The sequence below is a fragment of the Haliotis cracherodii genome, unplaced genomic scaffold (assembly GCF_022045235.1).
Source record: "Haliotis cracherodii isolate W230 unplaced genomic scaffold, xgHalCrac1.p SCAF_2, whole genome shotgun sequence".
Taxonomy (NCBI): Eukaryota; Metazoa; Mollusca; class Gastropoda; order Lepetellida; family Haliotidae; genus Haliotis; species Haliotis cracherodii.
In genome coordinates, this window is record NW_027266275.1 from 61,222,800 (window position 1) to 61,239,092 (window position 16,293).

Genomic DNA, 16,293 nt, shown 5'->3' on the forward strand with positions numbered 1-16,293 from the left:
GAATCAGGAGACCATGCTGTCCATGTGCCATTGATTGCGTGCCATTGCACCAGACAGCGAGGGATGTGGCTCGTAATATGAATCACTGCTTTGTGTGGTCCAGACTCGATTAATTACAGGCCACTACAAATAAACATATACACAAACCGGTTTCAACGACATGGTGCTGCTCTATGTATTTAATATGCCTACAATCACGGTAAATAAAGTACCGCGTGTTTTGTGGTTTTGCTGTTTTTAACCTGGGTGAAATTTCCGTTAGGATTTGCAAGCCTACAGACATTTAGTCACAACGAACACAACAAAAGGGGATACGTATTTCTCTCTAGATTGTATCAGTCTTTGAAGTAAGAATAGAATGTTTTTTAACGGGCGATTTCTTCATCAAAAACATGTTTGAACATTTCATTATTTGCTGCACGGCTTACATCCTTTTGAAGGATTGTAATAGTGATGTCAACAGCTACAATATCGTGTCATAGACTACAGACAGGGATAGCATACTTTACACCGCGCCACCATATCCCTTTTGTGTCGTGAAACATCACTCGCGAACTATTTCATGCACTGTGTTATTGTCCTAGTTACACAACGTCAAGGGTATTTCTCAGTATTGATCACAATAGAATGGGGATATAATATTCTGTGTGTTCGGGTATACAAAGTATACTTGGCTGGTCGTAACACTGATGTCACCTCACTGTGGACAGCCGTGAACATCCGGGTTAGAATAGGTCTTCGGCAACCAATGCTTGCCGTAAAAGGCGACTAACGGGATCGGTTGGTCAGGATCGCTGACTTGGTTAATGCATGTCATCGTACCCCAATTGCTTGGGTCGATGCGCATGATATTAATCACTGGATTGTCTGGTCCAGACTCGATAATGTGCAGAGCGCCGTCATATAGCTTGAATATTGACGAGTGCGGTGTTAAACTGCAAACGAACACACTTTGGATTAGTTTGCGCTGAAGTCTCGCCCACATAACACATATAGTGAGTGAGTGAGTGAGTATGGTTTTACGCCGCTTTTAGCAATATTCCAGCAATATCACGGCGGGGGACACCATAGATGGGCTTCACACATTGTACCCATGTCGGGAATCGAACCCGGGTCTTCGTCGTGACGAGCCAACGCTTTAACCACTAGGCTACCCGACCGCCCCATAACACATATAGATCTTAAGGTCAAGGTCACGATGGGCGCGATGAGATCTCAATGCTGCACGTAAAACTGATGCACGAGAATAACACAAAGAGGTCGGTTACTTGAGAATACACTTACACACGTATATTATTTACACACGGATTGATCAATGCCGAAAATATATGACAGAAATCTGATTTTTCATAATCTTAAAAATAATTAAGGACATTGGCACATTAAATTTGAACTGTGATTATATCCATATTAATCAGATTGTGATTTTTCGATAAATATACGTCAATGCTTATCATTTTTCAATATTTTAAAGTATTCGGTTTGATGCTGGAATAAGGTTTTTTAACAGATTTAATATTGTTGATTGTTGGTAAAAATACCTAATACGAAAACAGCACGGGCTAACTTGGAATATGTCGTGCACTTTCTTTTCATTTTGTACAGTTATTTATAATTTTCACTCATCAATAAATTACACTATATTCACAATTATGGTTGGTTGGTTTGTTGTTAAACGCCGCACTCAGCAACATTCTAGCTATATGACGGCGGCCTGTAAATAATCACGACTGGACCAGACAATCCAGTGATTGACATCATGAGCATCGATCCACGCACTTGGGATCGATGACATGCATCAACCAAGTCAGTGAGCCTGACCACCCGATCCCGTTAGTCGCCTTTTACGACAAGCATAGTCACCTTTTACGGCAAGCATGGGTTGCTGAAGACCAATTCTACCACGAATCTTCACAGGTCTTCACAATTATGAAACTGTTGGTAGGACAGCTGAAACCTTAGACCTTTTACCCTGTTTGGGATGGGGTGGGGTGGGAATTCTGGGTCATAATACATCTTCATGTAAACTGACCTCAAAGTTGATTTTATATGTTTGATTTTCAATTGAAAATATCTTTAGTTAGCGACGTTATATCCAAAAATACACAACTGCTGGTGGGTATCTTAGGCATTGTATCTTTGAAAATCAATACTTTAGCTTTTTTCGGCACATGGTATGTGTCATGTGGCTGCAAGCTCATTTCTTACCCCTCTTTTCGTTGAAACAATATACTTTTACTTTTTACAAACTGTTGCAGGAATGAGTGATGATTATTAAAACATGTAATCAGATTTAACAAGAATTCTTTCAAGTTTCGATTACATTTACACCAAACTCGATATGCTTTCTTTTTACCCTCAGTTTAGTCCTTCGTGTTTCTCGGGGATCGGCTAGTCAGGGCCTGTGACATTGCTGCTTGTGTGCATATATTTTATCGACGGGTGACCCCCGTAGGGTTTCCGGGTTAAAGGTCGCAAGATGGAACCAAAGAATTGGGTGGTCATGTTCGGTGACTTTGTTGATTTGTTTGTTTGTTGTTTAACGCAGCACTCATGTATATTCTAGCTATATGACGGCGGTCTGTAACTAATCTAGTCTGGACCCGACAATCCAGTGATTAATATCATGAACATCGATCCTAGCAATTGGGATACGATGACATGCATCAAAAGTCAGCGGGCCTGGCCACCCGATCCCGTAAGTCGCCTCTTACGACAAGCTTAGTCACCTTTTACGGCAAGCTTTGGTTGTTGAATACCTATTTTACCCCGGATCTTCACGGGTCGATTTGGTTGATAGAGTGCCATAGTACCCCAAAGGCGTGGATCGTTGCTCACAATATCGATCCCTGGATTGTCTGGTCCAGATTCGATTATCTACTGGACGCCGTCATACACCTGGCATATTGCTGAGTGTGGCGTTAAACAACAAACAAAGCAAACAAACAAACATGGTAAATACATGAAGCCTGAAGGAATGCATTTATGTTTTGGGCTGACGTGAAAACGGGATGCGCGTAGGCCAACTTGGAACATCGTAAAGACCGAGAACGGTTGGCAGGGCCAACAATGGTCTGAGGCGCGGTAGCTGGATCAGGGTCCGATGGTCATCCTAATGATCCTTGGCCTGTCAGTGGCGTGATCGCGGGGTGACCTGTCACATTTTGCTGCCCTCCCTCTTTAAGTGCTGTTCGACAAGGCGTTAAAATCGACTTCCTCTTTCCAACTTTCTAATCACCTTAGGTCAACCAAAGCCTTTCTTTCTCTTTCCTCCGGTAACATTCTCGGGCGGTTTCCTGGGTTTAGTGCACGAAATGGGCAGGTAACTCTAACTACATTTCATGTCATCTTCTCGAGGCAAGGGAGTTAACTGACTGTAAAACTCCACTTTCCACCCTTGCCAAAATAGGTTGGAATTACGGAGTTACTTCCGGTTTGTAAACAACATGAAATTCTACATGCAGATTCTCGATCGACTGAAGGAATTGTAAAGCATGTGTCAACTGGACGTCTTCAGATATTTTCCAAATCTTTTCATGTTTTTAATCAAGGTGCTCAAACGATTTGATGGACTTCACGAGGTAGGACCCATTTTATTATTTACAAAATAGATCTTGATTATCGATCAGATCGTCTTCACTGGGCGCTGCCATCTTGTTTGAAGCAAATGCAAGTGATATGAGAGATGGAATCTGACTGGTCATTAGGAGGTACATGCAAGGGACATAACTTGTAATAGCCACTGGTGGCGCTGTGATAGAGCCCAAAAATCCCACCTTAGTTCGGCAAGGATAGACACTGGACTTTTACAATCAGTTAACTCCCTTGCTCTGGGAAGATGACTTCATGTATGATGTAGTAACCTGTATTTCTGTTTTGTTTGTTTGTTGTTTAACGCTTCACTCAGCAATATGCCAGCTGTATGACTACGGCCTGTAAATAATCGAGTCTGGACCACTGATTGATACTGAAAGCATCGTTCCACGACCTTAGGTTACTATTGCAGGCAGCAACCAGCCAAGACACGGAGTTTGATGCAATGCTCTTGGACATGTCTTCTGATGCAAAACAGAAACCAGACAAAAAGAATGACAAACACTTGAAAACTAATCTTGCACCTTTTATTAATATTAATTACTATATGGACAATACATTAATGTGTTTTAGGCTCATACATAGCTACGTCCACTAAATGCGATAAGGAAGATTCCAAACTGCGAAACCAACAAGGTTTCACATCCAGTAGCAATTAAAAGGGATGAATCCACTATTGTTTGGTCTCGTAATAAAAAATTCTTCCAAATGTCCAAACGTATATATTCGGTAATGGGTATTAATGGTTATATAATCATTTTAGTGTGAAGCAAAATACCGTATTTCCTTTATATATATATTTAGAATCGGCCCATATTTTAGATGCAAGGGCCTCGTTCCACAAAGTTGTCTATCGCTACGAATGGCGTAAGTCTATGTTAAACTATGGGAGTTGCGATTGTCTTAGCGCTAAATTTGCTTTGCTAAGATTTCTTTGTAGAACGCAACACAGGTACTTGGTTCATTTACAAGGGACGAGAATGGAAGGCTTAGTTTAGTGAACTGCGTGGTATTCAAATGACGTTTGTTATTGTTTGTTTGTTGTTTAACACCACAATCAGAAATATTCAATCTATATGATGGCGGCCTGTAAATAATCGAGTCTGGACCAGAAAATACAGTGATTGACATCATGAGCACCGATCTACGAAATTGGGATACGATGACAAGCAACAAACAAGTCAGCAAACCTGACCATCCGAACCGATAATAAATTCTCCCCGAAATTTCTTGCAAGACACATTTCTGTTTCATTTTGTTAGGAAAAATGGAAATAGTCTTCCACAAAAAATACATTGTTGCAAAGTGATGTTTTAGAAAAAAAATATGGGCGCATGGTTTTGATATAAAAAAATATATCAGGTTTTGCAGCTGAACCTGAAAAAATATCTAGTCTCAATACCAAATTCCAGGCCCCCCTCCAGAATATCAAATGGCGTTTACAACACACTTAGAAATATTCATCGACTAGTTCATCCGACCTCGCTAAAGCGCCCTCTATCCACGCTTGGTTGTCATGGAATGCGAACACGGACCCTACTGTGTACACGTGGTCCTTGCTGGAGGGACGCGTCATCGTCTTTCTGACGTCATCCCAGTCGTATCCAGGCAACCACATATTGTAGCCTCCTCCAAATGGGTAGTCGTCCCACACTGACAATGCCCCTGATATGGGGTCAGGAATTTGCCGGGTCTCAAGTCCAAAGATCTCCGCCAGGTGGCGCTTAATGTGAGCAACCATCTTGGTTGTGACAGCATAGGGTGTTTTAAGTGTCCCGCGGATGGGCTTGCCAAGTTTTGATAGCTGTTTCCAATAAGAAATATCAGTGTCTTTATACGCAACAAGAAGCACGGCTCTTCCAGTATCTGGTGACACTCCCCCTTTCAATACAAACGAAAGAGGCAAATCCGTAGTGACTTTTGAAAAAGTCACGTTGAGCTCATCCCACCATGGGCCACGGAAGCCAAGGTATATTTTTGCAACTGGCGTATCAGTGACGGACGAAATGTAGCGTTTGAAAAGTCGATGTTTCTTGAAACCATGCCAGTTAATTCCTGCAAGCGCCATTCTTGGAAGAGCCAAGATCACTTTCTTTGCGCATGTCTTTACAAATGACTTTCTTCCCTATAAATCAGAAAGAAGGTTTATATGACATATACAAACATTTCGAGATAGATTTACTTAATAGATGTATTAGAGATAATTTTTGTACATGTACTAGAAATTAACCATTATATTACCTACACAATTTCTTCAATTTCTTCATTTTATGTAGCCAAAGGTTCATAGATCGGGTATTTTTTCCGTTAAAGGCAGCCTGTTGTTCGATTAGCATGTGAATCGTTTTACCATAGAGGTATGACTTACGAATTTGTCCCGGGTGTAGCCATCTTTCTTCGTTACCGTTTCCTTAAACGTCAGCTGATACTTCCGTGACGGTAGAGTCTGTATCTTAGTCAAACGGCGATTAAGATGTAACCGGTTGCTGAAGACAAGGGTATTATGAGTTACTTATGTATAGATAAAAAAACAAAAGTGAATTTAAACAATGACCATCGTGAATGAGGTAATTCCCATTCTGATACACTCCATATACACTTGACTATTCCTAGAACACCCGACCCTCCCCGTTGACAGTTGACATACTTCACATACACGTGGCCATTCCTAGAACATTCGACCCTCCTCGTTGGCAGTTGACATACTTCACAAACACGTGGCCATTCCTAGAACACCCGACCCTCTCCGCTGACAATTGACATACTTCACATACACGTGGCCATTCCTAGAACACCCGACCCTCCCCGCTGACAGCTGACATACTTCACATACACGTGGCCATTCCTAGACCACCCGACCCTCTCCGCTGACAATTGACATACTTCACATACACGTGGCCATTCCTAGAACACCCGACCCTCCCCGCTGACAGCTGACATACTTCACATACACTTGACCATTCCCAGAACACCCGACCCTCACCGTTGACAGTTGACATACCCCACATAAACTTGACCATTCCTAGAACACCCGACCCTCGCCGTTGACAGTTGACAAACTCCAAATACACGTGACCATTCCTAGAACACATGTCTAGCATACGCGTACAAACACTTCTCTATATCCTCGCCTGAGAAAACCCATCAGTTGTTTACCCGCACACAACATAAGCTCCCTTGGTCGTATTCTCCACTGTCAGCTTCCGCCCAGTGTGCATCATGTTAAAATACCATGGTTACTCATATGTTACCCTCGACCATAAGCATAGCCCAATTTCATTCACATCAGAGGGTTTATTCCGATACGATAGCTCTCTGCGTGAGGAATGTCCAAAGGACATCCAAATGAGGTCGCTCAGGGTTAACAATGGGCAAACTTTGACCGCCCTAAGACCGTCCTAAGAGTGAGTCAGTCAGTCAGTGAGGTTTTACGCCGCGTTTAGCAATATTCCAGTACTATCAGGGCGGGGAACGAGAATGGGCTTCACTCATTGGTGAATTGAACCCGGGCCTTCGGCGTGATGAGCGAACACTTTAACCACTAGGCTACCGCCCCGCCCCACAATGTAATTGAAGGATGCGTGAGTTCCTGAGCCAGCCTAAAACGATTCGGTTGCATTACTTTACCAACTCGGGGCGGTCGGGTAGCCTAGTGGTTAAAGCGTTCGCTCGTCATGCCGAAGACCCGGGTTCGATTCACGACATGGGTACATTGTGTTAAGCCCATTTCTGGTGTCCCCCGCCGTGATATTGCTGGAATATTGCTAAAAGCGGCGTAAAACCATACTCACTCCCTCACTCTTTACCAACTCTATTCGGAAAGAAGCTCAATCTTAGCACAAGAAAACTGCCACAGAATGCAAATATACACTTTATAGAACACACTCTGGGTGAGCGTGCCAGGCGCCGAGAAACGACAATATGTGTAACATATCCACAACATTATACAAATGAAGAGCTTTGCGCCAGAAGGGCCAATCTCATGTGGAGTCCGTTTGGAAAAAAGTAATGAAAACCATAACCATATGCCTGCAAATTAACATTTTTTATTCACCGATAAATTCCTCAACTTTAACACATTCCGACAGCAGACATATAAATGTTCCTATAAAAAAAACATTCCAAAAAGTAAATAAACTTAATTTTTCATTTGTGTAAGGGCGGAAATAGTCTAAAAGGGCCAATGTCTGTATTTTGGCCCGTTTTACCCTCAAGCATTTGCATGGGATTTAACATGTGAAATTACTAATGAAAGTATAAACAGATACTATAGAAAATCTTTTAAATGATTAAAGTAATGCCAACTTTATTGAAATAGTTGAAACAGAATAATAATGTTTCCAAACTTTCAAAATCTCTTGAACCACCAAGTGTCAAGCATCCATGGAAATGATAGCTAAAAGGACTCAAATCTAGCAAAGTGACTTTGGCCCTTTCGGAACTTGACTCTGGCCCTTTTACAGAATTTTAAGTAGCTATATTTCAAAAACTTATCAATGAGATAAAAACAATATTTCTTTCTACAAGTAGACAAGAACTCATAGATGTTATTTATGCAATAATATGAAAAAAGGGCCAAAGTGCATTTTGGCCTCTTTCGGCTCTAAGCTCTTAAAATACGGCTTTATTTATGCAATCGAAACTCAGACATGCAGAAACCATATGTGGCTGAATGCTTCCCTCACGCGTACCGGGAATTTTGAAGACACAATGCTGAATTGGCTGATTAGATTTTACCTGATTTGAAAGGTGTTCAGATCTTCAGGCAGAGATGTATCGTATCGGAGTTAAAGAGTTTATCCTGATGAGACTGTCAGCATTGCCACGTGCATGTCCTCGCACAACTTCCTGACAACCCACTAACAGAATCACGTGACACGCTTACCTTTGTCCCTCCAGGGCCGCTTTCAACAATGACTTAGGGAGATGGTCCATCCCATTCTTCAGGGTTTTGTAAGGGGAGTTGTTGGACCAGCCTTTTGGACCAGACAAGGGGATGTGCACTGCGGCGCTTGTTGAACCAAAGAAACTTTGAAAACCCTCGGTATCCCGGATGTAACTGTAGGCCTCTTCACTCGCAACACTACGAAACACGCCCTCGTAACTGCAAAGATATAGAGTTAACAGTAAGCTCAACATGTTTAACGTTTTGCATGCATAGGTACAAAAAAAGAAGAAAGAAAAGCAGCCGTTTCTAAATGAAATGCCCCACTCTTTTATTAAAGACGGGTGAGAAGGTGTCGTATGACTTGTTTTATGTTTTTATTTGACGGGATGCATTGTTATGATCACGAAACCAAAGGCCAAAACTAAGCGTTTGTCTATCTCCAATTGCAAACTCGGCGTCAGTCAAAAATCACACACCGCCCCTGTTTTACGGAACTCTTCCTATACGTACTCGGTGTTAACGTCCACCATCACATATGTACTGGGTGTTACGTCCATCATCATAAACGTACTCGGTGTTACGTCAGTCACCATATATGTACTGGATGTTACGTCCATCATCATATATTTACTGGGTGTTACGTCCATCACCATAAACGTAGTCGGTGTTACGTCCGTCATCATATATGTACTCGGTGTTACGTCTGCCATCATATATGTACTGGATGTTACGTCCATCATCATATACGTACTGGGTGTTACGTCCATCACCATAAACGTACTCGGTGTTACGTCCATCACTATATACGTACTGGATGTTACGTCCATCATCATATATGTACTGGGTGTTATGTCCATTATCATATATATACTGGGTGTTACGTCCATCACTATATACGTACTGGATGTTACGTCCATCATCATATATGCACTGGGTGTTACGTCCATCATCATATATTTACTGGGTGTTACGTCCGTCATCATATATGTACTGGGTGTTACGTCCGTCATCATATATGTACTGGGTGTTACGTCTATCATCATATATGTACTGGGTGTTACGTCCATCATCATATACGTACTGGGTGTTACGTCCATCATCATATACGTACTGGGTGTTACGTCCGTCATCATATATGTTCTTGGTGTTGCGTCCATTATCATATATATACTGGGTGTTACGTCCATCATCATATACGTACTGGGTGTTACGTCCATCATCATATATGTACTGGGTGTTGCGTCCATTATCATAGATGTACTGGGTGTTACGTCCATCATCATATACGTACTGGGTGTTACGTCCATCATCATATACGTACTGGGTGTTGCGTCCATTATCATATATATACTGGGTGTTACGTCAATCACCATAAACGTACTCGCTGTTACGTCCGTCACCATAAACGTACTCGGTGTTACGTCCGTCATCATATATGTACTGGGTGTTGCGTCCATTATCATAGATGTACTTGGTGTTACGTCCATCATCATATACGTACTCGGTGTTACGTCCATCATCATATGCTTACTCGGTGTTACGTCCATCATCATATACGTACTCTTTGTTACGTCCACCATCATATATGACTTGGTGTTACGTCCATCACCATATACGTTCTCTGTGTTACGTCAATCATCATATACGTACTATGTGTTGCGTTCATCATCATATACGTTATCTGTGTTACGTCCGTCATCATATACGTACGTGGTGTTACGTCAAACATCATATACGTACTCCGTGTTACGTCCATCATCATATACGTACTGGGTGTTACGTCCGTCATCAAGTATGTTCTTGGTGTTACGTCCATTATCATATATATACTTGGTATTACGTCCATCACCATAAACGTACTCGGTGTTACGTCCATCACTATATACGTACTGGATGTTACGTCCATCATCATATATGTACTGGGTGTTACGTCCATCACCATTAACGTACTCGCTGTTACGTCCGTCACCATATATAAACTGGGTGTTACGTCCATCATCATATATGTACTGGGTGTTACGTCCGTCATCATATATGTACTGGGTGTTACGTCCATCATCATATATTTACTGGGTGTTACGTCCATCATTATATACGTACTGGGTGTTACGTCCATCATCATATATGTACTGGATGTTACGTCCATCATTATATACGTACTGGGTGTTACGTCCATCATTATATACGTACTGGGTGTTACGTCCATCATCATATACGTACTGGGTGTTACGTCCGTCATCATATATGTTCTTGGTGTTGCGTCCATTATCATATATATACTGGGTGTTACGTCCATCATCATATACGTACTCGGTGTTACGTCCATCATCATATATGTACTCTGTGTTAAGTCCATCACCATATACGTTCTCTGTGTTACGTCAATCATCATATACGTACTATGTGTTGCGTTCATCATCATATACGTTATCTGTGTTACGTCCGTCATCATATATATACGTACGTGGTGTTACGTCAACCATCATATAAGTACTCCGTGTTACGTCCATCATCATATATGTACTCTGTGTTGCGTCCATCATCATATACCAACTCAGCTTCACGCCCATTATCATATAATCGGAAAGGTGCAACTTCTTATCACAATATAATGCACAAAGAATGATGTCTGTCGTAAGAGCCGTCTAAAAATGTTTTGGCGGTGGCAGAGATGGTCACGTGATATCGTGCCCGGATGAGGTGCCCATGGTCCAGTCAATGGTTTATTTAGTCCGTGATATATCTGGACTGTTGCTGACTGTGGCTTTTCACAACATTCACACACTTACTCACCTCTGATCATGGAGCAGCAGGCCATCACGTGTAGATATCTGGAGCAGATCTTTCCCTATCCGGAACTCACGGGGACCCCGATCTGTGTAGTTGGTGTTCTCGGAAAAAACCTTCCTATAAAATCACTGCAACCTTTTAATTCTTTTTGTACACTCGTCATTACATTTTGCTGTTATAATAATACACATACCTTACAAAATACATGTGCACCCAAGAAAGCAGCATACATCCCTGCTTACTGACAAGATAAATACCCAGCTACCCTGACCGTTTTGTTCAAACATCAGTACGATGTTTCTGGCAGAGTGTCGTATAACGTCACATGGGTACGCAGCGTTATGGGGAAACGCTGTTCCATTGGGCAAACGCGGAGTTATTCGCCGCGCACCTGGTGACCCATTCGCCTAAGGCAAAGAGTTGCGCTACATCGACCATGCCGCGGTTGAGGCGAGGTGAGGTGAGGTGAGGTGAGGTGAGGTTAGGTGAGGTTAGGTGAAATGGGGTTTAACATCCCGTCCAAGATCATAGCACTTATATAGCGACGTGTGTGTTTGTGTGTGTGTGTGTGTGTGTGTGTGTGTGTGTGTGTGTGTGTGTGTGTGTGCGCTGTGTGTGTGTGTGATATTTCATACATTTTGTACAATCAACTACCCTTCACTATAAAAGAAACGACACTAGGAATGCAATTTCAAAATGTATGCACTCCACTCCCATCTATCTGCCGTATTTCATTAACAAAAATCAAAGTAATCGGATATTATGAATACGGTCCTGGTATGATAATAACACTAAATACATAGGTGTAGTGCGTTATTGCCCATCCGTTGAAGCATGCTCAAAGCGCTACCACCATTATTACCACGATCGATGAACCAGCGTGCACTCAATTTTCTTTCCAAGCTACCTTGGGAGTATACAACCCAAGCTGAGTGCGGCGTTAAACAACAAACAAACCAATGCTAAACAATGTATGTGTGTTAGTTTGCAACCGCTCTTCCAAATCCGCGCCATACTTCACATTTGTTTGGAGTGCAGAATGTTTTACGGGATATTCATAGAGTGTTTTATCCTGTCATAGAATCTATGCCTTGTTTACATCACAAACATAAACACTGAATGATTTCAATGCGTCTTCAACCCCAAATCACCCACATGCTTACGTTTATAGAATATAATAATACATATTAAATTCATATAACAACGCACCATCTTAGAGCATTAGGGCTCTTCCCTTTCTCTTCGCCTTTCAGGTTGTAGGGCAACTTGCCGGTCGTGAAATCTGCTTCCCTGAGTTGTCTCCCCCTTACGTAATACAGCGTTTCCTTGCTGGCGTTCTTGGGCTGAAAGTCTACCATATCCAGACCGAGAGCCTTGATTACCTTGTACAGACGTGGGTGCCAGTCAGGGACGAACCTCATGCCACCGAGTTCGATGTTCACGTCGGGGATGTGGGGTAACTTGGCGGTGTGTAGACGTCCTCCAATTCTGTCGGAGAATTCGTACACGTCGACGGTGAGGTTGCGACTACGTAGAAGCCAGGCCGTGTACGCGCCTGCCACGCCCGCGCCGATGATGGCGATATCAGTGCAGTTATCTGAAGAAGTTTAAATAATCAGTTTACGCACTTTCTAGAACTGATCCCGCCTTAAAGGTGAAGTGTAATATATTCAACGTCGTTCAAAATAAAAGGTTACTAAAAAGTGGTTTTCAAGGCTAAAAGTCGATATATGGCTGAAAAAATGCCGATGCGACGTTAACTTTTAACTCGATGACACATACGCTCATGGGATCCAAGAGAAGATCAGACTCGCAGCACCCCCAGGTCCCACGAAGATCCCCTAAAATGGGGATATCGTGCTAACGCAGGCTGTCATGGCTGATAGTGTCATCGTAAGCCCAAGGCGTGGGCTGCCCCCTGTACCCACAGAGCAGCGTAGATCGTTGCTCATGCCACCGGACATTATGTACAGGTTGCTGGAATATATTTGTAACAATGCTCACTGCGACGAAAAACATTCCATCACTTACACGTTCGAACCTGTTTGTTCGCACTGATTCGAAAACACCTCTGACGTCGGCATAGAACACGTTTCACTGTCACTCACTCGCTCACTCACTCACTCACTCACTCACTCAAAGGTTCAAGTCATTTGTCAGGATACAGACTCAGCCTGTGTATTTGATAAGTGCTTGTTCATTCATTTTAGGGGGCACGGGTGGCCCAGTTGTCTAAGGCGCCGCGATTCGCTGTGCAGAGTTGCGTCCCTTGGGCACGCCAGAAACCTATGGTTGTGGGTTCGAATCCCGGTTCGCCCCGATTATGTTTCTAGGTTTGTCAGCACCATACCCGTGGTCGTGGGTTTCACCGACGTGGTAAACGTCTAAGACTTGCATCACTTCGGGCTTTCCTCCCACATTAAGCTGACACGCCGCGATATAACTGGAATACTGTTAAAGCGGCGTTAAACCCACTCACTCACTCATTCATTTTAATTAAATTCATTTTCTTCATAAATAATTCACTTCATGAATAAAGATCAAATGCGCTTTTAAAACGATTATTACTAATAACTGAAATATCAGCTTACCATTCTCTACCATTGTGCCGGGGGTGCGCCTGAACTTGTCCAGGCACAGATATTTACAACACCCTTCCACCTGGGCCACGTGTTTGCAGTTTTTGGGGGGAGGGGAACATGGGAGTTGTCTGCACATGCTGGGGAATCCCTTCTCGCATTTGCACGCCTTGCATGGCTCTTCTTTATGCGGTATGTATTCCTCCGCGTTATGAAACAGTGCTCCCTTGTAATCGGAGCATTTCAAAATGGCTGCCGTGGTTATCGTTACAAGGGCGCTTGCAAATATCACAACTAAGGCGGCACCGGTCATATTGTACCTGAAAATAAAAACTAAATTCCAAAATATTGTTTTTATTACAAAATCCCATTCATCTTTCAACTACATCCGCTGCTTCTCACGCCGAACACAGATTAGTGTCTGATTCTCGCTGTTACGATAACTGGCTTCAAAAGAAAGTCGAGATAATTACAAGCATCCGCAAGTACACTGACATGTAACCCAACGCTTTTAGGCTTGACAACATACTGCAATGGACGTTGACTTCAAAATATGACGCACACATTCTAAAAATACAATAATACTCTATATTTATTTCAGTTCAATGGCCAAATTGTACTTCATAGCTTAAACATGTTCGACCATACTATTGTTCTCGTAAAAAGGTTAATTCAAAGCACGTGTGTGCAGGTCAGGCGTACTTGCATTTTGAGGGGTCGTGAACATTGTTTCTTACGTCGACTTTTCATTCCTTTGCATTCACCCATAAAAAAACATTTATATACAATAATTACATGGACATTTAAACCGTTATAAAACCCATATCAATGTTTTGTCCTTCAAAATACCAAAAATTGTGATCAGAAAGGATTTGAAGGAGTGTTAAACGTTCACTCACCTGTTGAGTCGGTGTGAAAATGACGGGTTACCGCTGGACTAAATTTCCGTGCATGTGTTGACAAGTGGAAAACACCAAGGGGCTGTCTCAAAACATTTCTTGTCAGTTTTGAAGGCGTGAACTCGTCCGTGCGATTACTGCCCATATCGCATATCCAAGCAGTATACTTTCACCTAGTTTTCACTTCCTACATTAAACTTTTATTGTATCATGTATTCTGTGTATATTTTAACATTTGCACTTGTGTATCAAATTTATGTATTATATATACCGAATTTCAGTATCGTATATATAATGTTACTGATTCATTATAAATCAATTCTCAACAATATATACTTTCCAATTCTAAGAAATTGTTGAGATGCCCCCTAAAACTTTCCAATTTCAAATAGTTTTCATAATATCAGTAACAGTATCTTCTAAAGGTCAGGAAAGGTCACTGGCCCCATTCACGTATTATGCAAGTCTCCTTTATTCACAAACTTGAAAAACCGGATTGTAGCTTTAGCAACGGCAATGTGCAAGTCAAACTGTTTACACATCATTCAAGTATTTACCACAAAGCAAACATGATACAGTCGGGCCTTGGAACCGGGTTCATTATCATAATAGGGCATTCAACCAGAGCCAGCAAGTGAGTGAGTGAGGGAGTTAAAATTTAACGTCGCATCGGCGATATTTCAGCCATATAGCGATGAGACAAGTTAATTTATTCACAATTGCGTCATTTATATTTAAAAATAATGTATGAAATATATTTGAGCATAACGATATCATGTATACGGTTTTAAAACATGGGCTATAGGCCACCAGTAACCATAGCTAGGCCACCTCGCTGGGGATCTTGGGGACTTACAGTACCTCGGCTTCCTGCATGATATCCCAGCAGGATTTACGTCATCACTTCAGCTACTGGTGGTGGTGCACAATGTAAACGAGAGGAAGGTTTTTTCCCTAAACCCTGCGTCGTAAGCTAAATTGGTGTTTTAGGATTTAGATCAGTTTCAGAGGACAAAGGGTTACATGCAGTTTTTTTTAAATGTAGTTTGAAGTCTGATTTCATTAGAGATTGTTTTTTTGTATTTTGTAATAAAACAAAGCAGGGGCATATTTGGGTAGGAAGGAGTTCTGAGGACCACAGGAAATAGTTCGATTCTTCCGTAGTTCGAGATAAGCGGAGTGACGATGTTAATGTTTGTTTGTTTGTTGTTTTACGCCGCACAGCAATATTCCAGCTGTAAATAATCGAGCCTGGACCAGACAATCCAGTAATTGATATCATGAGCATCGACCCACACAATTGGGATTCGACGATGTTAGGGAGTGAGTAAGTATGATCTTACGCCGCAATTGCAATATTCCAACAATATCACGGCTGTACACCAGAAATGGCTTCACAAATTGTACCCATTTGCAGAATCGAACCGGGTCTTTGTCATAACCAGCGAAGTCTTTAACTACTTGGCTACCCCACCGTCCAGTGACGATATTGGACGTAGTGTTATTATAGGTGTGTCGTCTTAAAAGATATTCCGATCATTAT

The 16,293-nt window shown here is 42.1% G+C and overlaps 1 protein-coding gene across 1 annotated transcript; it reads right to left on the reverse strand.

Moving 5' to 3' along the window:
• Positions 1 to 4,120: 4,120 nt before the first annotated feature.
• LOC139469362 (L-amino-acid oxidase-like) lies at positions 4,121 to 14,815 on the reverse strand. Its single transcript, XM_071251514.1, has 7 exons — positions 14,751 to 14,815; positions 13,864 to 14,171; positions 12,482 to 12,869; positions 11,276 to 11,389; positions 8,480 to 8,698; positions 5,963 to 6,080; positions 4,121 to 5,719 (listed from the first exon to the last, which is right to left on the reverse strand). The coding sequence occupies exons 2-7, from the start codon at positions 14,162 to 14,164 to the stop codon at positions 5,045 to 5,047; spliced, it is 1,815 nt and encodes a 604-aa protein (XP_071107615.1). The 5' UTR covers positions 14,165 to 14,171; positions 14,751 to 14,815; the 3' UTR covers positions 4,121 to 5,044.
• Between the last annotated feature and the right edge of the window lie 1,478 nt (positions 14,816 to 16,293).

Bases quoted from the DNA above. Each gene is read 5' to 3' on its own strand.
- LOC139469362 (XM_071251514.1), bottom strand. From the start codon at position 14,164: ATGACCGGTGCCGCCTTAGTTGTGATATTTGCAAGCGCCCTTGTAACG. The intron at 12,870-13,863 runs GTAAGCTGATAT...AAACTTCTTCAG, and splicing joins CGGCACAATGGTAGAGAATG to ATAACTGCACTGATATCGCC. The intron at 8,699-11,275 runs GTGAGTAAGTGT...ATATCTTTGCAG, and splicing joins CTGCTGCTCCATGATCAGAG to TTACGAGGGCGTGTTTCGTA.